This window comes from Pelodiscus sinensis, chromosome 2 (assembly GCF_052426305.1).
Source record: "Pelodiscus sinensis isolate ZL-2025 chromosome 2, ASM5242630v1, whole genome shotgun sequence".
Taxonomy (NCBI): domain Eukaryota; kingdom Metazoa; phylum Chordata; order Testudines; family Trionychidae; genus Pelodiscus; species Pelodiscus sinensis.
This window is the reverse complement of record NC_143053.1, coordinates 118,366,663-118,394,439: the sequence shown is the minus strand read 5'-3', so window position 1 is coordinate 118,394,439 and position 27,777 is coordinate 118,366,663. Positions and strand designations below refer to the sequence as shown.

General features: G+C 40.7%; 1 protein-coding gene across 4 annotated transcripts in view; it reads left to right on the top strand.

The window, feature by feature from the left end:
• The window catches only part of EXOC2 (exocyst complex component 2), a 191,467-nt gene that overhangs the window by 47,429 nt on the left and 116,261 nt on the right, over positions 1–27,777 (top strand). For 3 of the 4 annotated variants that reach the window (XM_075921343.2, XM_075921344.2, XM_075921346.2), the window contains 5 exons: positions 12,314–12,394; positions 20,379–20,524; positions 20,630–20,711; positions 21,674–21,776; positions 26,742–26,860. In XM_075921343.2, coding sequence (XP_075777458.2) covers positions 12,314–12,394; positions 20,379–20,524; positions 20,630–20,711; positions 21,674–21,776; positions 26,742–26,860 — 531 coding nt within the window. The remainder of the gene's footprint in view (positions 1–12,313; positions 12,395–20,378; positions 20,525–20,629; positions 20,712–21,673; positions 21,777–26,741; positions 26,861–27,777) is intronic. The other variant, XM_075921345.2, reaches the window with a different exon arrangement.

The window sequence follows — 27,777 nt, the reverse complement described above, 5'->3', positions numbered from 1 at the left end:
ATGAAAAATATGGTAACTTTTTTATTTTTCCTTCAGTAATCTGAAATCACTTAAATCTGAAGACCTAATTTATAAATAATCCTAAATCTATGAGTTAATGTGAAAACTTGACTTTATATCCCCACGATTGCAGCCAAATCATTTTTGCTGTAAAGATAATATAATATCAAAGTATACTCCTCTCCAGGTTGCCAGTTCATGACACACTTTCCCAACAACAACAAAACAAAAGCCCTGATGGTTATATAGTAACTTTGTATGTGACCTATTGGAAAACATAATGCATGTGGCTTTTCAGTAAGACCAAAAAACTCGTCAGCAGTTGTTTCTCTTCTCTCATCCTCCTGAGTCCAAGCTTCTCAAAACTAACATCATAAAAGATAGAGGCCAGAGAACCAGCCACACTAAAAATTAATTTGGCAGATATCAGTCAAACAATAGGAAAATTACAAAGCATCACGTATTTCATTTTTAAAAGTGTCTACTTTAATACAAAATTAGTTAGTAGTGTAATACCTTTCTGTATTTTTCAGCTGATATTCTTCAACATTCCCATAGCCTCATTCAGAGTGCCTTTTTTTTTCTTTTTGCTTTCATTTATGTTCGTTTTAGGGACATATCCCCCTGAAAAAGAAGTCTTGGTGCGGCTTCTTTTGTATCATAGCACTATGAATCGAAAATAGAAGAGTATTGTAGAACTTGGTGCAACTCTATGCCAGTGATCAATGATAGGTTTTGTGTTTTCCTCCTGGAGATACTTAATGAGCATTGAAAAGGAAACAAAACTTGTTGTTTGTGCCAATGTAAACAGTGAATTAAAAAATCACTGGGAGAAAGAATCATAGAATACTAGGACTGGCAGGGATCTCGAGAGGTCATCGAGTCCAGTCCCCTGCCCTCATGGCAGGACCAAATACGGTCTAGACCATCTCTGATAGACATTTATCTAACCTACTCTTAAATATCTCCAGAGATGGGGATTCCACAACCTCCTTGGGCAATTTATTCCAGTGTTTGACTACCTTGACAGTTAGGAACTTTTTCCTAATGTCCAACCTAAACCTCCCGCTGCAGTTTAAGCCCATTGGTTCTTGTTCTATCCTCAGAGGCCTAGATGAACAAGTTTTCTCCCGCCACCTTAGGACACTCTTTTAGATACCTGAAAACGGCTATCATGTCCCCCTTCAGTCTTCTCTTTTCTAAACTAAACAAATCCAATTCTTTCAGCATTCCTTCATAGGTCATGTTCTCTAGACCTTTAATCATTCTTGTTTCTCTTCTCTGGACCCTCTCCAATTTCTCCACATCCTTCTTGAAATACGGTGCCCAGAACTGGACACAATACTCCAACTGAGGCCTAACCAGCGCAGAGTAGAGCAGAAGAATGACTTCTCGTGTCTTGCTCACAACACACCTGTTAATGCAACCCAGAATCATGTTTGCTTTTTTTTGCCACAGCATCACACTGCTGACTCATATTCAGCTTGTGGTCCACTATAACCCCTAGATCCCTTTCTGCCGTACTCCTTCCTAGACAGTCGCTTCCCATTCTGTATGTGTGAAACTGATTGTTCCTTCCTAAGTGGAGCACTTTATATTTGTCTTTATTAAACTTCATCCTGTTTACCTCAGACCATTTCTCTAATTTGTCCAAATCATTTTGAATTATGATCCTATCCTCCAAAGCAGTCGCAACCCCTCCCAGTTTGGTATCATCTGCAAACTTAATAAGCATACTTTCTATGCCAATATCTAAAGAGAATGACCCTGATGCTAAGGCAGTTGAAAATTAGCACCTTTATGACTTTGAATCGCCTTCTTGCATTCAAACCTGTAGCATTAGAATTTGAGGGTGTTTTGTATGTGTTTTGTATGTGATTTCCAAAACTAATTCTCACGGAGGATTCAACTAGAACTACGGGAATAACTTATTTGTTATTTGCTGATACTTTTGAACAACCAACAAGAAATTTCACTCAGAACAAATTTTTCATTTTGTTTTAGACTATATGTAAATGTTTCATTTTTACTATATGTAAACATTTTGGCAAATCTGACACGAGTCTGCAGATTGCTTGTGTCACCAAATTTGCAGCTGTACCAGTCTTCTCCCACCCCTATGCCCACTCTCCAAACCCATCAGCTTCCAGTTCCAGCTGCCTCCTCCCTCTGTATCACATTCCTGGTCCCAATTAATTGCTGGCATGTTTAGCTCTTGTCTCCCTGCATTCAAATCAGGCAACTCCTTCTATGCTACCTTGGTTGTCAGTAGGAGGCATTCAGAGTTCAGGAGAAAGAGCCACCCTGCTTTCAGTTCCATTTCCTTTCCAGGATCTGATACAACCTGTAGCATCCCGGTTTTTGTGTTTGCAGGGATAATCCTGCTCAGCTCCATGCTGGTCTGAGCAGAAGCCTGCCAAGAATGGACAGAATCTTTAGCTATTGAACTCTAGCATGTATTTATAAGCATGTGCAAATTGCAAAGTTTTCAAATCATATAACGTAACCAAATTATGGGTGGATTTTAATAGATGGGGGAAAGCACATCCATAACAGAAAGGTTACCTTTTCACCAAATTTCAAGTCCCTGCATCAAAACATGGGGGTACTTCAGTTTCTCAGGGTTTTTCAGAATTTTGTAACATGGACAAAACCATTTATTTCTCTCTAGCCTCATTCTCGGAAGTGGCCAAAAGTTTCCAAAAACATTCAGTCTGAGTCAGACATTGGCATGGAACATTTCAGCCTAGTCAGGGTTATTTGTATTGAATTACAGAGCTTCTTTAAACTTCAATGTAAGAATTTATTATTATTATTTGTTGTTATACTGTACAGTATATGGAGTTATAATGCTGGTGATATCTTTTCATGCAAGTACATTGGAATTTCCATGTAATATTTTTCCTCCTCCAAATTCCAGACATGTCTTTTTGTTTTTAAACTAAGATACATCACAAACAGCTGATATTTTAAAGCTAAAACGTGACTTCAACATACTCCTTAATAAGGAATATAAGCTTAAAACTGTAAACTGTTAATCTATACAGCTGTCAAGTAATCATAGAGACTTAGAGAGAGAAAATACACATTAGATCACATCTAGTCTATCTCCTCTGTCAATAGTCTAAATGCCCCATGTTTATTGAATTTCCTCTACTTCCTGACAGGAAATCCACTAAGTTGTGGAATAACCTCCCCAAAAGAGGCGTTCCTTTATAGCCTAAATTTTCCCTATCAGTTTTATCCCGTTGCCCTTATATTATCCCCAAACAGTTTTCTCCATACTCTTTTCAATTATTTGTAAACTATTACAATGACTGCCAATTTTCAATTGTTTAACAAAGCCATCTATATTTTATTCTTTTAATCTTTGATCTTTCCTAATCCGGTGTCATTTTTGCTTTTTCTTGAACTCTCTCTAATTTGTTGTGAAATCTGTAATATTAAGAAATCACAACATTTCTTAGTGAAATTTCATTGAGAAATAAAATGCTGTGTCAACTAACCCTAGGCATTTTGTATTTTAATTCCATTGTAGAGTAGAACAACAAATGTTTGTACATTTTTAAGCCTACATTGTTTACAGTATTTTTAATATAAAGAACGTGATCTCGCATACAGTTATCCATAGATGATAGTGTGTCAGCTGCTGTTAGTAGGGCTTGCAAGACTGGACCCGATTTTATTAAGTAGACTATCAAAACCGATGAAATCTTTAAATCAGTTTTAATGTATCTTTACCAAAAAAGTGAAGAACATAAAAAGAAGAGTTGTACAAAAAGCTGCTCAATACATTGTGCAATTTGGAAAGTGTTTACTAAGAAAATAAGAGGTCAAGTAGGGCAGACGTATTATTTGGTTTAATTTCCTGGAAAATAAGATTGCCTTATCTGATCCCCATGTCTCTTAACTTGGTTGACAGTTTGACAGTAGCTTTGCTGTAGAGGAGATGTTCAACAGGAAGTTTGCTTTGTCAGCAAAAAGAGACTGTTAACTGAGCTGAGGGAAATTAGTCTCACCTCGACTTGACCCATTTGTCAACATCAGTTATGTAGCTGGTTTATTTCCCATAATACTAATGGTAACCTAGAAAGTGGCATTCCAAACAGGGTAATAAACAATTAACAAGATATAATGTTTATTGCCTTTAGCAGGCCATACACCGCCATAAAAAAATCTGGATGGATAATAATTAATATATAATTTTAAAGCACTCTTTAGAATCTTTAAATTACAAGATTTCTCTTTAGTTAAGTAGAGATTAGAGAAATACACATTTGCATTTATTGCATTACCTGAATTTCCTAGTGTGACAGTCATATTACCGGTTACCTTTCTTTCTGCCATTTGGATATGTTGAAAAGTTCTAAAATAAATTACAGAGAATATGACTCTGCTTAGGGAAACTTTGCACAGCTCATCTTGTGCAGTTCTGCTGCAAAATTGGTTTAATTAGCCCTGGGAGGAAGCCACTAGAATAGAAGGATCCTTGGATGACACAGTTCTCTCTCCTCCCATGGCTGAGTCAGTGTGTCAGGCCTAGAGCAGAATGATACCAAACTCAGGTGAGTGCAAAGGCATCTTTGCAGACCACATCATGCCCTCCTTTTCTCTCCCCAACCTTGATCTGGTATAAACACTGCAATAACCCACCATATGGGTCAGTGTCAGGACCCTTATGTTGTGATAATACTACTGCTTAATAGGCATGTAAAATCCTGTGTAAATTGTTAATTATAAGTTTAACAGGTTAACCGCTTGCTGCACTGTGCCATGGAAAGGGCTGTTCCTGCCTAGCCATACTGGAGCACCCTCTGCCTGTGGCTAAGCACAGTGGGCTGCTCTGACTGGGCTGGAGCAGCCCATGGCCTGGTGTTGGTTAACTGGTTACACAAGTAACCATGCGGATAAAATCTTTACCGGTTAAACCTTTACATCCCTACTGCTTAATCCAGTTTCTCTGAAACAAAAGTAACCACTACATAGTCATTCAGTTCTGACTCAGTCTGGGGTCTTGGGAAACTAACAGCTGTTTGCCTGCCATATACATGTTCCTTCCTGTTGGAGAATCTAAAGCTATCCAAGTATGTTGTGGGTATTTTCATAGCACGTTAGTAATGGAACAGATGTGTTGACATGTCACATTCATTCTAAACTCCTACGTTTTCTATAGTTTTTAATTCCTTAATCCAGTTCTGGGACAGGATTACATGTTAAGAGCTTAACAAAGTATACTGGATGGGAAGATATAAGAGGAAATGTTCTGTCTACATGTTCGTGGACAGCCAAATTTTCAAATTAGCTGGACACGAAAACTTTTTTTGACAAATTTTCATGCTTGTGGCATCATTCTGAAGTAAATTAAATATTATTGCTGCTGTTATCTAATGACAGTAGATTTCTTTGCATATTGCTTATTTTGCTTGCGAGTCAGAAGTGAGATATAATAATGCATTTTAAATCCAAATAAATACCCTATCACTTTAAATAATGTTATAGACAATATCCATCTGTCTTGAAATGTTGCTCTGTTCATACAAAATAGAAATAGTCTAGTCCTTTCTATTCAGTGCTCTGTGTGCTTATATTAATTAATATTATGTTCTTGGTCCCACATCAAGATAGTAGAAAATAGCCTGACAAAGGCGTAAACCATCCCTATTTATTCTGATTATGGTAAGATGTAAAGGTCAACCAAGATTAAGGCCACACTATGCTGGGCATTGTACAAACAGAGGGAGGACAGTTGGACTATTCATTAGTATCTACATCAAGAACTGTAGTGCTTTCTTGTGAAAGGAAAAGGATACTTAGTTTTAGTAAGATCATTGTAGATTACCCAAGTTGTATTACTGCTGTTCAATAGAACAACAAAAAAACAGTATTTCTACCAAGAGCAATGTATCCTGAAAGTTAGGAAGTTTGATAGCTAAAAGCTTTAAATTGAACATGCACTCACACTGTAATTAGTTGATTTAATGGTAATCAGGTGTCATTTCAGATAAAACTAACATTGTGGACACTTTCCTCCTCCTCTTTGCACAATACCTAACAAAATAGCAGATTGCCAAGATATACATTTACATTTCCACAAAGGGCCAGTTCTTTTTTGACCGTTCAAGTTGTGGTTGAAATGCCAAGATTCAGTCTCTCCTTACCAATAAGCAAACTTCTTATCAGAGCACTAATAATGTTACACTAACAAATCCAGCTGATGCTCAAACATGGTAAGCAGTGGTCCTAACTAGGGATTTAAATTGTGGTTATCTGACTAATCATGTAGTTGATACAATTTGCATTGAGTACACGATCAGTCGATAAGGACCGCTATGCAGAGCTGCAGCAGGTGTAGCTCCAGGAGCCAGCTGGAGCCAGAACTGAACAGTCCCGACTCCTGCCAGCTCCGGGAGCCGCCCGTGCTGTGGGTCTGAATTTTGGCAGCTCTTACTACGTTTAAAATGCAGAGGCGCAGCATCCCGGACCAGCACAAGCCAGGAATCCAGCAGCCCCTGTTCATGGCGGACAGCCCTGTCCATCGCAGACAGAGACTGGTTCCAGAGCAACTTCTCTTTGCAGCGACCAGGATTGGCCATGGGCAGGGGCTGCTCCAGCAGCAGAGTGTGCCCACTGCCAGCCCTGGTTGTCACGAGCAGAGGGTGCTTCGCGGTGGATCCCTGCGGGCCAGGGGCTGCTGTCAGAGCAGTCTCCTCTATCCATCCCCCTACTGCCTTTGATATAGGCAGTGGGGGAGGGGGACAGTAGACAGTACCACAGAGATGGTGCTGGGGGGACCCGGCTTTTAAGCTGGCTTCTCCCAACACCAGCTCTTGTGCCTCCCCGCCCATCCCCCGCTGCTGCCTCTCATACAGTCGATACTCCAGTTGACTACTTGCTAACATTCCTAGTCCTAACCAAGCATATGGTTTGTGTGTCTGTCTAGGTACACAAAATTTCCGTCTGTTTTGAAGTCATAGGATAGAACACATGGGGAGGGAGATAAAAAAAGAAAAATTTTGGAAAAAAAAATTGAAATAGCTACAGTAGTTACATATCAGAATGACACTTCTTTAAGAGTGAGAAATGTAATATGCATAATTTAGTTAGCCAACAGAAATTACTTTTAGTTATAGCTATGAAGTAAATAAGTATAAATTCTTTGCTTTTGAATAATGACAAATATACATTGTAAAAGAGATGGAGCTGTTCACTATGACGCTTAGGTTTCATTGTTGGGTTTTTTTTGCTGTTTGACATCTCTCTAAAATGGGGGAGAGGTAACATAATATGTAAAATAGTCTGTAAATCAAGACCTGATATTGTGAAGTACATGAGGAAGAAACATTTCTAGAGAAAAAGTGCTAAAAATGAGTATGTTTTTATATATTCATTATTGTGTATAGATTGAACCTCTTTAGTCCGGCACTCTGGTCTGGCAACATCCATGGTCCAGCATGATTTCAATTAGCCAGATGACCACGTATCATGGGTGTGGCCAAGTTTCCCACAGCTCTATTAAGTTTATTTACAGCCACCCATCCTAGCTCTCAGTGTTCTTTGCTGTTATTTAGCTCTAATTTGCCCTGAAATGTCTTCCACTGATTACTAGGTTCTTAGAAGTGTTGGTAATGCTACTAGACAATATTGACCTCCCCTGATTCAGCAAATTGATGAAATTTGTTCATTCTGGTGACATTTGGAAATGCAAATTTCATTTGTCAATATGTGCAAAACGCACATCCTTTTTTTATCTCAATGACTTCTATCATGGAAATGCTTTCATATGTTAGAAGACTGTAGTGCCATCCTTACTGAGAGAGAAGCTAAAAATAAGAAGAACTTATGTCTGATGGTGTCAGCCGACGGTCAGGGCAGTGTGTGTGTGTGTGTGTGTGTGTGTGTGTGTGTGTGTGTGTGTGTACTATACACTTGAGACTTTAACTGCTGAGACTGGGGTCCCTTGCAGCGGGCATCCTGGAGGAGGTTGACGAGTGCCCCAGTTCTGCCAACTGATGGTCAGGGCAGTGAGTGGTGTGTGTGTGTATACTATACACTCGAGACTTTAACTGCTGAGACCGGGGTCCCTTTATGACCGGCTGAAGTTCTTTTAAATTGTGCTTGGTTCTATTACAGCAACTGAAGGAGTCAGGTTAAAGCTTAAACAGGTACAGGTTTATTTGAGGAAGCTTATAAATCATGTGGTTGCAATGGCTATTGTTCTATTTCTTAACTGCTGGCAAATATATATAGATAGATCTTAAAAAAAAATGGTTACAAGGAAAATAAAGATAGAAAATAGAAAATAATGGTACCAAATGACAGCTTAATCTTTAAAGAGGTCTATTCTATGCATGCACTAAAACAAAAGGACACATACAGGTACAATTTTTACCCCTTTCTGCGTCACTCGGTCCCAGCGTGTCAGGCCAGGATCGGTCCCTCAATTCCTCGGAAAGACGAAAATACGAGGTGGGCGTCCCCGTGGACCTCGGGAGGTCAAACACCTAACCCGACCAGAAGGTAAATGGTAGATTGACACTCAAAGTGAGTGTGTGCTGGGCCCATCTTATATACCCATTGGGTCACATATTTTCTCTTTCTTATCTGTAATGCCAATTGATGCTGGTCTGTCTGCTGTGAGACCAGTTCTTACAAGGGAGTTGTGAACTTAATTTACACTTGTAAGAGAGAATTGAGATGATTAAATTGGAAGTACGGGACATTCTTTTCTCAGTGGGAAATTCCTCTCCCAGGGACTGTGTGTGTTCGAATCAACATAGGTGCCAGCCTGACACTTCTTGCAGCCTCGAGCTTAGCTTATTTCCTTAATCGTTACTCAGAGTCAGAAACTTGCATATCCTGGTCAAAGCAGATCAAAGCTTAATGGCTATGCTGATCTTCTTATTGTTCCTTCTCTGCTCTGTATACAGACATCTCAGAGGGCAAGCAAGATTGTTTGAGATGGGGAGGGCTGTCTGGCTACAGATGGGCGTGTTTTGTTCTTCCTGTGGATGTCATGATCATGACTCTGAGATAGGCTCCATTGTGGTCCCTCAAGATTCTCTTCCAATCCCTTACAGATACAGGCCTCTGCTCCACTGGTTCTACTCAAGTAGACAATCTTTCCCAGCAGGACACAAGGTGTGAATCTTCTAATTTTCTGAGGAAAGCAGAATGGATTGCTCCATTGGGCCTGTCAGGAGGGCAGCAGCTTCAGGATAGCAGCTGCTTTTCTCTTCCTGCTCACATTGTCTCCATATCAAACTTCATTTCTTGCTCTCTGGTAAAAATGATAGCACTGCCTACTGACTGGGGACTGTAATAATATGCCCCAGAGGATTACATAGATGCATACAGTATGTAGTTCTACAGTATATAGAAATGTAATTGCTTAACAATATTGTTTTGAAATAAAATAACTTCATTTACTAGTTGTTAGAAAGTATTTTGAAGTATACTGAAGTTCAGCAGTAATAATATTTTATATATTACGCTAATATTTTTTCATTCTGAGACACAATATTTCACATGAAAATTTATTTTCCATTTCTCCCAAAATTTCCAATTTTCCATATCAGGCTTCGGGAGGGGAAGGAAGGAAGGGAGTGGAGACCCACGGAAAAGAAAAACAGTTTTTTCCTGAATTTTTTTCCAGGGCCTCTTATCATGAGGCTACTCTCATCCCTCTCAATGGCATCTTAGATTTGTTGTGTCTAACTCCATATCTTCCCTTTGTCCTTGAGGCTTCTCTATTTTCTTTTTCTCCAGCCCCACTGAACTGCTCTGACTACCCATGTATGCATGGTGTCATTTAGCACATTCATGAACTTCATTGTTATTCTTGTGTGGCAAGTAAGAAATTTGTCCAGGTAGCACTTCTTTTCCTAGGCCTAAGAGCAATAAGTGTTTTCTCAGTTTCTGTGTGTGAATACAATATTTCAGCTGTTTTTTAGTTACTTTATAATGAACACATGTTTTTAATCATCTTTATGATAAATCCTTCAGAGACTCTTGCATTCTGAAGACTAAAAAATGTTTGAATCTTGAACCTAAAATTTGGTATGTGCATCATTCTCTATTGGCAGTGGACATATAACTAAATCTGAAAATATAGTTAGATGAAAAATAAAGATGTTTTTTAATATGGAAAGTGAAGATGTGTTGGTGCCTGTGTAGTATGCATATTGAAGTTATTTATATCAACACTGTGTTTAAAGTGACTTAGCTGAACTAGTTGTGCAAAATTAGTCCAAACAAAAATATTAATTGATATGTATGGAACCAAATCACCACTATCTCACTTACTCCAGACAGACTTTCCCTCCACTCTGCAATCTAAAACCCTGACAAAACGCTTGTATCATGTAGATTTCCTCTCTTCGCCTATGTCCCAGTTTTTAAAATGTGACAGCTTTTGCCATAGTTACACCGATTTCAAAGTTTGGGTAATCTGTAGCAAGGGGTCTCAAACACTTTCATAGTGTGGACTGTATCTTCATCTAGACATTGTTTTATCAACCTTCACTTTCCTGTTTGTGGTTTCATAGATCACCAGCTCTCCCATTAATGATAGTCCCGCACCGGCAACTGCAGGAATAGATTTACATATACAAGTAATATTAGGGAAAACATTATATTTTTAACTATCCGTAATTTAAAAAAAAAAAATTTAAAAAGCTACAAGTATTTTCTTCATTTGCTCTTCTTTTAATCTCATTCTGTCAATTCTGCTTTTCTCACTGGAAATGAGACCATAGCTGACAAGCTTTCTATAAAAGCGACGAAGAGTCCTGTGGCACCTTATAGACTAACTGAAGTGTAGGAGCATAAGCTTTCGTGGGCAAAGACCCACTTCGTCAGATGCATGCATCTGACGAAGTGGGTCTTTGCCCACGAAAGCTTATGCTCCTACACTTCAGTTAGTCTATAAGGTGCCACAGGACTCTTCGTCGCTTTTGCAGATTCAGACTAACACGGCTACCCCTCTGAAGCTTTCTATAAATCACCTACTATTGCTTCTCTCTGGCCACTGGCCTCACTCTGCTGTGGGTCCCTGCTCCTAGCTGCCAGCCCACTGACCAAGCTTCCTGCCCCAGCCCACTGGCTCTGAAGGCTGCCAGCCACAGGTAACCTCTGCACTGGTACTCTCTGGTCTGGCAACATCCGTGGTCCTGGTAGACCGCGGATGTTGCCAGACCAGAGAGTCCTGGATTACAAAGGTTCAAACTGAAGTAGATTAAACTTAAAAAAACCCAGATGGTCAGATAGTACTTTATAGACTAACAAATCATGTAGATGGTATCATGAGCTTTTGTGGGCACAGCCCACTTCTTCTGATGACTGGAGTTTTGAGTTTAGGACCAAAACTCCAGTCATCAGAAGAAGTGTGCTGTGCCCACGAAAACTCATGATACCATCTACATGTTTTGTTAGTCTATAAAGGACTACCGAACTATTTGTTGTTTTTTAAGTTTAATCTACTTCAGTTTGAACCTTTGTAATCCAGGACTCTCTGGTCTGTCAACATCCGTGGTCTATGAAATGCTACCAGACCATTTGTTATTTTTTAAGTTTATCCTGTACAGACTAACTCAGCTATCCCCCTGCAGCTTCTGAAGTAGATTAATGAGGCATGATTTCCTTTTACAGAAACAATGTTGTCTTTTCCCCAAAAAACTGTGTTCATTTATGTCTGACAATTCTGTTCTTTACTATGGATCACTTGATGATTACCTATTCTGTTCATTCCCTCTGAGGCACCAGGCACTGGCCACTGTCAGATGACAGGATACTGGTCTAGATGGACCTTTGTTCTGACCCAGTATAGCTGTTCTTATGTCTGGTAAACACAATTCAGTTTCGTATTTCCTTTATATTTATATGGTCCCTTAGGAACTTACTATATATACACCACACAAAAACGTTTGAGATCAATATGATATTGCTTTTCAGATAACACACATGAATTAGGGTACTCTGAACTGGTCAGACCAGTTGAAACTCATTACCAGATATCAGAGAGCCTCTTGCATTGAGGTGGTGTTAGCATTACACCTACAACTTACTTTCTAGTGTCATAACATACAGCATTTATGTAATATTTATATTTTCAAAATACTATACAAAATTAATGCTCTTATAGCATTGTCTTAAGGAGGAAGAAGGACTGAGGCCTGGACAGAGTAAATGATTTATGCAATGTGTCACAGTGTCAAAGTAACAATTAGAACTCTAAGCTATTTTAAAGTATCACGTTGATGTAATGTATTCCTATTTAATTTAATGGTCTGCATTTTAACTAGACATTTTATTCTAGCAATCCATCAAAAACTGGAAGCGGATGGAACGGAAAAAGTAGAAGGATCCATGACGCAAAAACTGGAGAATGTTCTGAACAGTAAGTTTTGTCCTCCTACCAGGAACTATTTATGAACTTCAAACTTTACAAAAGGTTTAATATATTTCTTGGAATTTGTTACACAGTAGAAAACAGTAAATTTTCTCCTGGCATTTATTCTTGCGTAGTGACTGTTTTTGAGACCTGATTCTGCATTCATTTAAATCCATGGGAACTTTGCTATGTCCTTCAATAGGTACAGGATCCAATTTATAGTTAACAGTGGGGAAGAAGGGGGGACTTGTATGGTAAATATTGTTTTCCTGCCTCTCAAGTGGTAAATCTTGGTTTTACAAAGTATATACAAAAAAGTTTTGAAAAATAAATAGCATCTAGGATGATTAGTGGAATTAAATGCAGAGGATTAAAGTAGTGGAGAAGAAAACTAGGGGACTATATTAGAAACTGTTTATACTGATTTATTACAATACATTTTTATTTGATATTCAGTCATTCAGGTCACATTGTGACCAGTGCTCCTGAGTCACTTAGGTGCTTTTGAAAATGTCAGCCATAACTTCTTTCCTGTGAAGGTATTGTTCATATTATATGATTGAGTTGGGGGAGAGAACTTAAGTTTTCTGTTGCTTGATAAATGTTTCACCAGATCACAAAAATACCGTTCCTAATATTTGCTGCCAAGATAATTTTACTTTGTTTCATTGTGATACTTTTCACAGACGAAGGGATGTTTCCCTTAGTTCTGTATCAATTAGCAGGGAACAACATCCAGATAACTGACTCAGAGTATGTCTAGACTACGGGGTGGTGGGGGTCCCCGAAAAAAGTGGCCTTTTTTCTAAAAAAACCTTCCCCTGCATCTAGACTGCTGCTGTATTCTTTCAAAAGTAAATTGAAAGAACGCAGCAGTTTTTTCAACCGCGGCAAACGTCATTTTACGAGAGAGAACGCCTTTTTCCGAAAGTGCTATTTTGAAAGAAGGCGCTATGTAATGCAAACTGTGCTTTTTCAAAAGAGAGCATCCAGACGGCCTGGGTGCTCTTTTGAAAAAGCAGTTACTTTATCGAAAGTACTGGTTGTAGTCTAGACGTTCTTTTTCGAAAGAGGCTTGCAGTCTAGACGTAGCCTCAGTGTCTGCGAGCTTGAATGTGTTGTATGATATCAGAAAAGTGACATGAAAGCAGTTTGGGTTTTTTTGGTCATATTTTCGTGTATGAATATACATCGATAGTGTGTGTAGGGAAAGAGAAGAGTTTTTCAAAAGAGACTCCACACAAGCTCTGTAATAGCACATTTCATGTATACCAGTGGTCTCCAACCTTTTTACACTCAAGATCACTTTTTAAATCTCAGAACAAGCAAAGATCTACTGCCCCACTCTTCCCCCCAAGACCCTACCCCTTCCTTAAAGCCCCGCCCTTTCTATTCTCCTCCTCTCCATCACTTGCTATCCCCAGCCCTTTTACACTCTACACTGCCACTTTTTTTTTTCCAATTCTTCTGTGGGAAGAGATTTTTCCAATAGTTGGCCTGTCTAGACTGGACCAAATGTCAGAAAAACCCCTTCTTTTGGCAGCCCTCTTATTCCTCATAGAATGAGGAATATAGGGGTTACCAAAAGAGCATGTTTGCTCTTCCACAAAAAAAAAAAAAACCCGGAAGAACAAACGCATCCCTGGATGCAGAAGAGTTTTTTCTGGGATACCTCTGGAATCCTGGGAAAAACACCTGCAGTATAGCTGTACCCTCTCTGGGTTGAGACAGGATATGTGGGCTCTAGGGTGGGAATGAGGGTTTTGGGTGTGGGTAGGTTGTGAGAGTTGCAAGCTCCGGGAGGATATTTGGATGCAGGAAGAGGTGGAGAAGGGGATGCCGGCTCAGGGAGAGGGCTCCAGGCTGGGGAGTGTTGGGGTCAGATGGAGGGTTGTGGTACTAAGCAAGCCACAGGCTTGTGGATGTGACGGTGCAGGAATTTGGGTTGGGGTATGTGAGAGGCTCAGGGCAGGAGGTTCCAGTGTATGATAAGCTCAGATCTAGGGTCTGGGGGAAGGAGGAGTGCAGGAGTGTTGTGATGCTGTTGCCAGATGGCGGCTTGGCCCCAATTCGGGGTTTGTTGGCCAGGCTTCATTCTGCCGTGATGCTCGGCTGACTTCTGCGCCGCTGAGCTGGGCCACCACGTGGGAGCAAGCGGCACAAGTGGCCGTTTCGGGTCCGTGCTTCCCATGTAGCAGAAGGGTGCTGCATGGGGTGCACGGGGACCAAATGGCCACTTGCGCCGCTTGCTTCCATGCAGTGGTCCAGCTGAGCGGCGCAGAAGTCAGCCGAGTGCCATGGCGGGAGGCAACAGCGTTGCCCAGAGGGAACAGCCAGGGGGTGGGGCCTGGACGAGCGTGCATCTCTGACGTCAGGAAGGGGTGCCAGATTCAAAAGGAGGAAAGTGGAGCAGACACAGAGGATGCGGGGAGACAGAGAGGAGAACGGAGGAGGTGGAGGACAGCGAGAGAGAGAGAGAGAGAGAAACACAGCAGGAGGAGGAGAAGCAAAGCATAGAGTGAGAGGCGGGAGGGGAAGAAGAGAAAGAGAGAGAGGCAGGAGGCAGACGAGAGCTGAGAGAGAGAGAGGGCCAGGCAGTAGGAGAAGAGAGAGAGAGGCTGTTTGTGCTGCTTGCTCCCACGCAGCGGCCCAGCTGTGCGGTGCAGAAGTCAGCCCAGTGCCATGGTGGGAGGCGAAGGCAGGCAGGGCAGTGGCATACACGCTCCAGGGGGCGGGGCCTGGACAAGTGTGCATCCCCGACAGAGACAGAGGAGAGTGGAGAGAGAGTTAGAGAGATGGAGAGAGAGGCAGAAAGCGGAGGAGAGCTGAGAGAGAGGAGAGGAGGTGTCGGGAGGAGGAGGAGAGAGAGAGAGAAAGAGACACGGAGCAAGAGACTGGAGGCTCAGGAGAGAAGACAAACAGTGGAGGAGAGACTTGAAAATCTCATCTTTTAACGGGCTAATTGGCTAGTTTTTAAATAAAAGACTATGTCAAACACAAAAATTTTCTGCATTGTCTTTATTTATGAGAAGGGCAGGGAACCTTTTTGAGTCAGGGGTCACTGACCCACAGAAAAGTCAGTTGGGGCCACATAAGGGAAAAGCAAAAACAAACAAAAAACTTCCTCCAAAACCCCCCACACCTCGCTAACGTGGCCCCAACTGTGCTGTGGGAGCAGGGGAGGTGGTACTGGGAAAGGGCATTAGTGGGTGCTGGGGCAGGGGACAGGGTAGCAGTGAGGGCTAGGGACAGAGTTCTGGGGTGGGGGCAGGAGGCAGGGTTCTGCAGCAGGGGGCATGGTGCCAGTGGGAGCAGGGAGTCCCCTGCACCCACCTCCTCCCAGGACTTCTCCTCCCTTCCCCCCGCAGAACAGGGAAGCCCCAGTGGGAGCCTCCTCTGGGGCCGACTCCCCTCTTCTGCAAAGAAGAGTGCACTTGGGATGAACACCATGACCAGCTGGCCAGGCAGCCCTCCTCTTTGCTCCAGCCCAGCTGCCCTGCACTCAGCCTGGGGAGGCTGCGCCATGCTCCTGCTGACCTGGAAGCCCTTCCTCTTTTCTCCAGCCCAGCTGGAGTGAGGCGCAGCCTCCCAGGGCTGAGCCAGGTGCATCTAGGACGGAGGAAAGAGGAGCGGCTGCCTGGTCAGATGGCCATGATTTCCAGCCCAGGTGCACCACGGTCCACGTGGGACAGGGGAAGCTGCCTGGCCAGCTGGCCGCAGAGTTCAGCAGAGGGTGCACCGTACTTCAGCTGATTGGGCTGCTTCTCCTCTGTGTCAGCCCAGGTAAAGAGTTGTGCACCTGGGCTGGAAACCATGGCCAGCTGACCGGGCAGCTGCTCCTCTTTGCTCCTGCCCAGCTGCACCGTGCTCAGCCTGGGGAGGCTGCACCGCTCTCCTCCTGGCCGGGAAGCCTTTCCTCTTTGCTTGAGCCCAGCTGGAGCAAGACGCAGCCTCCCTGGGCTGAGCCGCAGTGCAGCTGGGCTGGAGAAAAGAGGAGTGGCTGCCCAGCCTGCTGGCCGTGCTGTTCAGCCCAGGTGCACCACGCTCCACATGGGCTGGAGCAGAGGAGAAGCCACCCGATCATCTGGAGCGCGACATAGCCTCTGCTTCTGCTGAACGCCGCGGCCAGCTGACCAGGCAGCTTCCCCTGAGCTCCAGCCCACGTGGACCGTGGTGCACCTGGGCTGAACACCAGGGCCAGCTGGCCGGGCAGCCGCTCCTCTTTTCTCCAGCCCAGTTGCACCGCTGCTCAGCCCAGAAGGAGCTAAAGATCAACTCATAGAGCCCCTGCGATCGACTGGTAGATCGCGATCTACCGGTTGGTGACCATGGATGTATACAGTTATCTATGCAGTTTTGCATGTAGGTGTTTTTTTTTTTTTGGGGGGGGGGGGGTTGTATGGCTATGAAAAACCTGGTATTTTCAGTTTGCTATCTGAATAGTTTGTGTCCATACATCTTTTTTTTTTACATAGGAAAAATGATACACATAGAAAAAACATATATGTGCAAGGGATGTTAGCGGCTAGCCATCTAACCGTTTAACCAATTAGTGATTGCTTGTTGGTTAACTGTCCTGGTTAACTGCAACAACCCTCCACCCCCTGCATGCTCTGCATTTAAAACTAGGACTGACAGGCTGGCTCAGTTCCAGCCTTCTAGTCCAAGTTTTAAATGACGAATACGCAAGAGAGCCACTTGCTACCCCATGTTGCTGCCTCTATCAGAGGCAGCACTGAGGGGCGGCAGGTAGGAGTTGGTCAGTGCCGGGAGCCAGTTTAAAAACTGGTTCCTGCCTGCAGTCCCTGTCTGGGGGGGGGGGGGCTTCCCATGAGCAAAGCGGATTTATAATCCAGCTCCCCTTGTGGACCAGCTCTCGCCTGCCATTGCACGCTGCTGCCTCTGGTACAGAGGCAGCAGCACGGGGTGGCAGAGGTCTCGCCGGGAGTGAGACAGGGAGCGAACTGGCTGCTGGCTACGCCCCTGGCAGTGGGGAACATTTTAGTAACCCTGTAACTGCTAAGAATTGTTGTGGCTACATGACTACTAAAATAAACAATTTCTAACATCCCTAATATGTGCCAAAGTTTTAGACCTAACACACAATGCCATATTCTTCATACCAAGCCACATGTAAAGTCAGTGCGAACTATTTTATTTTGACCAAAGTACATTTTTAAAATATAAAAGTATAAAAGAACCAAACAAAAGCATGCTACATTTAGAGCCATTTGTGTACTCTCTCAAAGACTGCTTGTGAGAGACTTCAGATTTACAATAGACTCTGTGATCTTTTTCTAGCAAGTGGAAGATGAAATCTGTATACAAGTTATGTAGTCCATCTTTTGCAAGTCAACTTTTTAGAGTAGCTTGTGCCAGCCACTTCAGAATGTTTTTTTTTTCTTTGCTGTGAAAAGAATTGTAGCTTTTCTGTCCCTGTGAAGTTGGGCAAGTTATGATAGAGGAACTTGGATGGGCCAGTGCATGGGCTTTAAAAAGAGAGAGAATAACATTAGGCAATGTCACTTAAGATGAAAACCCTAATTCTGTTCTATTTTCAGTTTAAAATTGTATTAGTTGTTAAGTATTCTGCTCTGGTGTGTTCCCATAGTCCATGATTTTATCGGCCTGACTTTCAAAAATAGCCTCTGATTTTTGGGTGTTCCAGCTCAAATTAGGGGGAAGAGGAACAATCGCTTATGGACTCAAAGTATACAATTTATTCATCTAATGCCTTTGCTCCCATATTTAAATACATCCATAAATTTGGTGGTGGTTTTGTTTGTCAAAACAAGGTGCAAGATATACTTGATAACTGAGTCAAAATCTGTTCTGTGTTTTGTTCTATATGTTTGAGATGCAGTTGTTCAATATGCTTTTTCCGAAGAAGGAAAACTGTTGTGTAGTCTTTTGGTAAGATCTATTTTGCACGATGTCTGATATAACTTTTAAAAGTATATTTCTTCAGGCCTGATTCTTGTGCCCATTGAGGAGGACAGTGACAAAAGTCCCATTGACTTTAGCATTGTAGGCATAGGTCTTTACGCAGAGGTCAAGATTTGAGGGCTGTTTGAAGCTTACCCTTTTGGAGAAAAAAATATACATTTATACTAACTCCTTTTAAATATGCATCTGCCTAGCAGTCTGGAAAATGCCAGTGTTTTTAATGGTTAGGAATATCTGGAGTCTGAAGCACTGGATTTTGCATCAGGTACAGTTGTGTAACTATAAAGAAAAACATTTTCTTGTATAGGCTATAGAATTTAACATTTTACTAATTTGATTTGATATTTCTCAAAATTTAATTAAGAATAATCTGTAGAAAACAGATGTAAATGTATTAAAATGGTACTGAGAAATAATAAAGCATATTATTTCTTCAAGGAATTGAGTTATGGATTCTTTTAAACTAAAGGCAAATATCCTTGTGCAATTTTGCAGTTGTTAGTCACTTTTACAGAAGGTTTCTTTTGTGTAAAGGGAAAATACCTTATGCTCATAAATATAATTACCAGAAAATAAATGACTTGTGTAACTATTAAATGAATATATAAGCAAGTTGTGATTTAATATAAAACAGTGATTCTATTTATATTTTAGAAAATATATTAAAACAGGCATTTGAAAAAATATCATACTTTTATTCACAATCTGTATTGGAGTGCAGTTACATAATATGTTGGTGGGTTTTTCTTAATGAATTAAACTATTTTGCCTTAAATCACATTTAGCAGAAATGGTTCTCCTGATAGAACAAAGATTTTTATGTCAGAGCTTCACAATTTCAACAGATTAAACATTATTTAGATTTAACAATTATTTTACAAAGACTACTTTTAACATGAGCAGGCCACCCACAGTGTTGACTAGAGAAAATGGCATGCAAGCCACCCAGCGAGACTGATGTAATTTTTTCATCTTTGCTTAAAGTATAGTCACTAGACCAGATAATGTAGACACTTTTTACAAGCAGCGATCTAAAAAGCTAAAACAGTTCTTTTCTCTCTTTTTTCATTTGTTTGCCTAATTAAAAATGTCCAGTTGAAAGATGTAACTATTTTATATCCCTTACTGATATTCCTTATTGCAATGGAAATGTTATTATTCTGAGCCAAATAATTATGAAAAACATTTTTAGTACAAAATATTACAAGACTTTGTAGTCTAGGGAAAATAATTTTATTCTCTTTAGAATGTGGTTAGATTAAAAAAAAGTAAATGTTAAAAGATTAATATAGGAATTATTATTCATACAAAATTTGTTAATATAAGACCTGATTTTGCATCCAGTGAAGGCAATGAGAATTTTACTGTTGACTGCAATCCTTATATGCTGGTGTTCCAATAGTAAGTTCTGATAATTACTTATGTGTGTCTCTAATTATTGTATAGTTTATTTTTTTAGAATAAGCATTTTAATGCTAAAGATCTAAGGATATCCATTGGGGGGAAAAAAGATCTTAATGGATTTAAAAAAAACCTTGCTTTATATAGATGTACAGAAAAAAGAAATACACTTCCCGCCCCCCAAACCAACTCTTGCAGCTAGGAATCAGCTAGGTTTCATTATATTCTGTTCTAAAAAACCACAGTCTCTGATGATCAAATAGTTTAAAAGGCATAGATTAACTGTAAAATTGAGCTTGATGGCCAAAACAAACTATAAAATCACCACAGTGAAGCTAAGCACTTGACCTTGGAAAATGTGGTTGTTTTTAATTGTATGGAAGGCTCACCGCATAAAAAGGCTAAGTGATCAGCACTGAAATAGTGTTTCAGTAAATTGTGATGTATGCTTAATATAGCTGAACAGAAATCATTGAAGTATTAATCTGAGTTTATAGAATCAGCAGTAATTATTCACTACTTTATAATTAACATACAGTAATCTTTGAAAAACAAGATTATCTACTGAGAAATATAGAGTGATTTTATTCTGCAGTGACCACTTCATTTCTTTTCTTTTTTTCCCCTCTCTCCTTTGAAATAGGGGCAAGTAACACTGCAGATACTTTATTCCAAGAAGTGTTGGGTCGCAAAGATAAGGCAGATTCAACAAGAAATGCACTCAATGTCCTTCAACGTTTTAAATTTCTTTTCAACCTTCCTCTTAATATTGAAAGGAATATCCAAAAGGTATAGTGCTTTTAAAAAATAAGTACAAATGATTTTTTTCCTATAATAATAATTCCACAGTATCTTTTTATTGTGACAAATCTCCAATGTGCCTTTATTTTAAAGGGTGATTACGATGTGGTCATTAATGACTATGAAAAAGCCAAGTCATTGTTTGGGAAGACTGAAGTTCAAGTGTTCAAAAAATGTAAGATTTGGGTTCAGTTACTTTGATTCACTGCTGTTTTTTAACAGGAAAGATAAAGAACATGTAGCACCGTGAGAAGCCTTATGTGGGCTTCAGCTTCTGTTTATACAGAGCCCTCTTTAGAATTTGGAACAATTACTTTAAACAATATTTCTGGCAAGTTTTCCATCTGAGAGATACATATTACTTTGTAGTATATATAATAGGAGCTTGCAGCCAATTTTTTTAAAGGCTTAGTATTACTAGACATAAAACAGGTTTCAGTAACTACAGGATACAGCTTAGAGTGTCCCTCACTTGGTGTATTTGTGAAAAAAAACTTCAAAGCTAAGGTTTGTATTTTTATAAAATTGTTGTTAAAAGAACTCTTTCAGATGTAAATTACAGTAAAGAGTACATATACCTTGCTTGATTTTTGGAATATCCAATTCAAAATTACTGAGTCTAGAAACGTATTAAGAACAAAGTTCTAATTCTGCATAAAAATCTTTTATAACATTTTTTTAAAATTATTTTTTAAAAATCCATTTGAAAAGAAAATGAACAGAGAACATTGCCATCCATCTGGTGAAATTAGTGATATTGCAAAAACAAAACTAATCCAAAATGAACACACAATGAAGTTAAGGAAATATTATTTATGGTAATAAGCAGGGGCCATGGCCGCATATGTAAAAAGACAATAGATTTTGACTCCTATGTGTAGGGAAAATAATGCGGCCTAGACTACTGAACACAGAGCTAACAAAGCCATTTTTAAATGTAAACCTCCTAGGAAAAACATAGTAATTTGGTGGTATTTGAAGATTAATCTTGTCAGAAATGGTTAAATTAAAAACTTGTTCAAATTCATTAGTTTTATCCTAAATCTGTGAGATTTTACTGAGAAAATATTGAAATTTTCAGTATAACACTTCAAGCAAAGACATGTATATTGGAATTCTGCATTCCCTTTTTCATAGATTATGCTGAAGTTGAAACACGAATTGGAGCCCTAAGAGATCTTCTTCTGGATAAATTGCTTGAGACTCCATCAACATTACATGATCAAAAACGTTATATAAGGTGATCCTTTACCTAATATCTTTGTCAGATATATGGTATGTCAGAGGCATGTCTGTGCATTTCCCAGAGAATACATTTTAAACCCTGATTTTTGTTCTGAGATTATCATTTTCAATTCAAGGACTATGGAAATAAAGACAATAATAAATTGTATTGTGCAATAAATGACACTCCTCCCGAATGAAGAATTTAATCCCAATTATCATTCATTCATTGATTATTAAAAAGCTTTGAAAAAACTTGTATTTACATCAAGGTTCTAGTAAAAACTATCACACTATGGGTCTCATCTGAAGTAATCACTGAGAATACAGATTTCAAAATGGATTGCATATTCATTAATAATAATCCATCTTGATTTAGCACGAATGTCTTGGATTTCTTGGATTTAAAAATGCTAAAAAAGTGTTAATTTGAATTTCTAGTCAAAAGGTTTTATTCTTCAGATTATCTTTTTGGCTCTTACTCCTTTTAATAGGAACAAGTGATAATATTATTTAGAACATGAGCAGATAGATTAATTTGCATAGAAATACCCAGGATCAGTGACATTTTTCTTACAACTGCATTCCCAGAGAGATAACGCATGCTAGTATTAAAGTGTTTTTGAACTCCCCACACTAGCAGCCTTTTGCCAGTGTCGCCCTGTTTTGCGTAATCTCTTAGGCTCTGTCTACATTGCACGCTTATTTCAAAATAGCTGATGTTATTTTGAAATAACAGTGTACACATCTACACAGCAAGCCTGCTTTATCTCCTATGGTTGCCATGTGGCGGGCGGCTGCTGTAACTGAAGACCAGCTGTTCACAGCAGCTCTGGGGACCGGGACTGGGGTACGCGCCGACCACCTAAATCCCCCACTGCCAGCCCTAACCCCACCCCTCCACTACCGTCAGCCACTGACCCCAGAGTTCCTTGCACCCAACCCACCAGTGTCAGCCTCCCACCCTCAGAGCCTTCAGTGCGAGCCCCCCCACCAAACCCCCCAATGCCAGCCTCCTGTTTCCAGAGCCCCACTGCATCTAACCCCCCACCCCCCGAGACTCCCCCAGTGCCAGCTTTCAGTCCCCAATATTATCCCTGCCCCCAGCTCCCCACCCTGGATGCCCCATTGTCCCCTCAGTGTCAGCCCCCCACCTCTTAGAGCTCCTGAGTGCTAGCCCTGCCCCCCAGCACCTCTCCAGTGCCGGCCCCCTGCTTCTTAGAGTCCCCTAGCCCCCAGAGCTCCTCAGCACTAGCCATGTCCCTTGACCCCCCCAGTGCCTGCCCTGCCCCCCCTCACCTAGCCCTGTGCTGTCTCCCAGCCGCTAGCTAAACACCGCTGCTTGGGTCGCAGCTGCTGTAAGGCTGCCATGCTGGGCTTCACGTGGCCCTCCTGCTGTGCAGCAAACCACTCTTCCATGGCCAGAAGGAGAGCCTGCCCAGGCCCAGTGCTGATTGGCTGAGAGGCGGGGCAGGACAAACCTCTCCCAACAGCTGTGGTGGGTGGAGAGGCACTGGGCGGTGTACTCTAGACCCAACCCCAGAGCTGCTGCAGCCTGGTGCCAGTCCTCACACTGGTGAATGGGAACCGCTGCTTTAAATCCACTGGCCTCTAGATGCAAGGGCTATAGTTATACAGCCTGTAGAAGCAAGGTTGAGACCTGAGCTCATACTATCATGCTAAAAACAGCTGTGGTGACATTGTGGCATTGAGGTTGGAACTCAGACTCTGAAGTGTTAGGTATATGGTAGGCTTCAGAGCCCGAGCTTCCAGCCCAAGCTCCAGCTTCAAAACACTGTCTACATAGCTATTTCTAGTGCAGTAGCAATAGCTCAAGTCTCTCAGCCCCACCCAGAAGACTTGCTGCCATGAGCTGTAGTATACATACCCTCCAGCTTCATTCTTGACATGGGCCCCCTGTCACATAGGGCAGAATCCACATCAGCCACTTCTTCAGACAATCTCAAAACCCCAGGATATGCACTGACACCCAGATTGCTCTGTGTGCACAGAATAAATTGCATGATTGGCGTCTTAGGCTCTAATTAAGAAAAATTAAGTGTCTAACTTTAATCATATGACCTGTTGAAATCAATAGAACTACTCGTGCTCGAAGTTAGGCATTAGTTTAAGTACATTGCAAATTTGGATCAATAAATTGTAAGTTCTTCCTTACAGTGACCATTCTTCTTATGTGTGAATTGTACAAACACTTTTTGGGAGTTATATTAATTGTATGTAATTGCTATGTCAGGGAATTAAAGTGAAGATTCAAGGAGCAAAGATGTTTGTTCCTTTTTTTAAAATGATATATAAAATGTTCTTAAAAGTTTTTAAAAAGTCTTTCCTTAGACAAAGGAAAATCATGTTACTCCCTTTTTTAAGTGCTACTTGGGAAGATGCAGAAATGTATAGGAGCTTTTCATGCCCTCACTGAAGTGGCAGAAGTGTTGGATCCTTAGGAATGATCCTGCCTAAATTAAAGAAACTTACACCAGTATGTCTACACTAATTGTAGTTACAAAATGGGGCTTAGTTTAGTCCTGGTTAATTTGAGGTGTTACTCGCAGAAGCCACACCAGTGCAAGTCCTGCTTCACAGTACATTTTGTTTACTTTACGGCTGTGTCTACCTTGGCAAGATTTTGCACAAAAGCGACTGCTTTTGTGTAAAATCTTGCCACCTGTCTACACTGGCTGCGAGTATTTGCGCAAGAACATTGACATTGTAATGTACAAAATCAGTGGTTCTTGTGCAAATACTTTGACGCTCCCACTCAGGGATAAGCCCTCTTGCGCAAGTATTTTTGCGCAAGAGGCCAGTGTAGACAGCAACGTTAATTTCTTGCCCAAGAAAGCCCGATGGTTAAAATGGCCATCGGAGCTTTCTTGCGCAAGAGAACATCTACACTGGCACGGATGCTTTTACGCAAAAGCAAATCTTTTGCGCAAAGACACATGCCAGTATAGATGCTCTCTTGCGCAAATACTTTTACCGGAAAAACTTTTCTGTTAAAAGTATTTGCGCAAAATCATGCCAGTATAGACGCAACCTACTGGTTTACATAGGTGTAACTATAGTAATATGGGTGTATTAGTGCACATTTCCTGAATACGGCTAGAGTGTACCGATTTTATTCTCCCAAGTGGTCCTAATTACATAAATATGTTTTAAAAATCCAAACCCTAAGATTTTTAAATATTCTGAATAAAAATATTGTATCCTCACGAAATCTTGTTTCACTTAATTGATAATTCTGGTGTTCCCTACATCCTGAGTATGTCAGTGGAAATGTAATCAAACACCATAAATTATTCCCCACCACCACCACCACAAAAAATAAATTAATGTCTTTATCAAAAAGACTAAAAGTGTGTCAATCCATTTTTATCTTTTTGCATATCATGTTTTAGACTAATAACTGCATCCTACTGTTTAGAAGTTTTTTGTCGTGTTCATTAAATATCTTTCCCAAAGCCAGGAAAAAGGTTTTTTTAAAGTGGAAATGTTTCCTTAATTGAGTCAAATGCAGATTCAAGTCCTTACAAAAACTGATGGGGTTGAGCTTGTGATTTATAAATCTTCCACAACTATTCATTTTTAAAAAATGTCGTCTGTCTAAATGAGCATCCTTTAACAAAAACAAGTTGTTCTATATGTCTCAAGTACCATAGACAATTCTTAAGAGTTGGAATATTGCAATCATATCAATTAGCATGTCTCAGATGTAATAATCTAGCTTTTGTGAAAGGATTATGCACTTCTAAGTACTGCTCAGTATTTTAAGTCAGTGTATTTCATCTTGGGTATCTTGCATTGCTATACAGGCAGTCCCCGGGTTACATGGATCCGACTTACATCGGATCCCTACTTACAAACGGGGTGAGGCAACACCGCACTAGCTGCTTCCTCCCAGCAGACCAGGGAGACGCGAAGCTAGCTCTCCCCCCCCCCCCCCCCAGCAGACCAGGGAGACGTGGAGCGGCTTTTCTCAGCAGACACCTCAGCTTGAGAATAAAGGACTGAGGTGTGGGAGAATAAAACTGAGCTCTGGAGAAATGTTTGGCTGAGTTTCCCCTACAATATGTACCAGTTCCGACTTACATACAAATTCAACTTAAGAACAAACCTACAGTCCCTATCTTGTACGTAACCCGGGGACTGCCTGTATTCATTCTTTGTTTATGTAGTGCAAGAAACTTTGTAGTATACAAAACAGTAGATTTTCTAATACTTAAGCACTTTTATTTGAAGCACTTTGAAGGCAAAGTTATTCAGTTATTGTTGTCACATACATTCAAAGGCCTATATACTTCGGATTTAGATATGCTGGGCATAAACTTCTACAGTCTCTGTTTTTGCAAATACAGATGATTTTGAATAGGAGTTGGGATTTTTTCTACATACCTGGTGATGTGCTTCTCCTACCCCCTTTCCTAGAAATTTAAGGCCATATTTTCAAGGAACCTCCTCTAGTCTGTCACACAAGTCATCCATTTTCTCTCTCTCATCCCAACCCTCCATCCCCAAATAATTGTTCCTGCTTTACTCATCTGTTATAGTCCCATTCAGGATTAAAAAGATGATACGATCAGAATATAACTAGATTAGAAAAATATAGTAGATTAGATACTTATGATGTCAACAAACACAGAGCATTGAGCTAAGGTCTTAACAGATAAAGAAAGAACTTGGTTTCAGGTATTGGAGGAATAACAGGCTATCTATTAATGTTCTGTTTCTGTTTTGGGTTTTTTTTGGGGGGGAGGGGTCAGGTAAGTCTTTGCCTTCACTAAATTAGGAAGGGAACAAGCAAAACTTGTTCTGATTTGCTGTGTAAATATCTCTCATTTAAAATTTTACTGGATCTTTAATTCCCCACCCCCGAACAAGTACAGAAAAGATACTTTTTTATTAATCTTTTTGCTATACTTTTAAGTTTTCAGTGTGTCAAGTCTGAGCTGCAAATTTGCTTTTGCAGATACCTTTCTGACCTGCATGCTTCTGGAGACCCTGCCTGGCAGTGTATTGGTGCCCAGCACAAATGGATTCTTCAACTCATGCACAACTGCAAAGAGAGCTATGTCAAAGAGCTAAAAGGCAAGCATGTTTTTTTCCCAGTTTATAGTAAGTCTTTGGTGTGACACTTATGAGTTTGACATAATTTCTCATGTTTTATTTGACAAGCTGTGTTGTATGTGAAATATTTTGCTTTCCACTCTGTTTTACCAGTTTTACTTAAATTGAGATTGATTTAAATATTAATTTGCGTGCCATTCTCCTACTTCAATCTTACTATAGGTAAAAGTTGCACCTCTATAAACCGGAACTCTCTGGTCCAGACCATGGATATTCCAGAATCAGAGAGTCCTGGTGTACTGCAGGTGATGTTGCGGTTGGGGGGTCGGGAGCCTGGTGCAATGCAGGGAGAGGAGAGGGAACACATGGCTCAGCTGGCATATAGAGGTGGCTGGGAGCCGGCGTGTGGCTCAACTGGGCTGCAGCAGGTGGGAGGGCAGGTCAGGAGGGAGCCTAGAAGCCCAGTAGAGCAGCAGGGCAGAGGGCGTGGCCAGAAGTAGGGGTCCAGAAATGACCTCCCTTGGTCTGATAAATCCTTCATCTGGGACTAGTCAGGTCCCCAGGGAGGTCCAACCCGTAATAAAACAAAAAACCCAAAGGTTAGAATTAATTAAAACAACAACAACTTTTTACTTTAATGGCATTAAATAGTGAAAATATTACAGGCCATCTTCGCTATAAGTTCAAGAGAAGTTTCAAAAACTTGGATTTACAGCAAAACAACTTAAAGTGGAGAATTTTTTTCCTGCGGCTGACTTCATTTGTGGATTTTTTTTTTTTTTTTTTTTTTTGCGTGACTTAAGAGCAGGGAATGGGAGGACTTCAGTGAGAAACAGATGTATACCAGGGCTACTTATAGTGGGGAGACCCTGTATTAGGCTTCATCTAATCAGCTAAGGTTCAGTCCTACCCTCAAAATATTTTTCCATGTTGGGTTT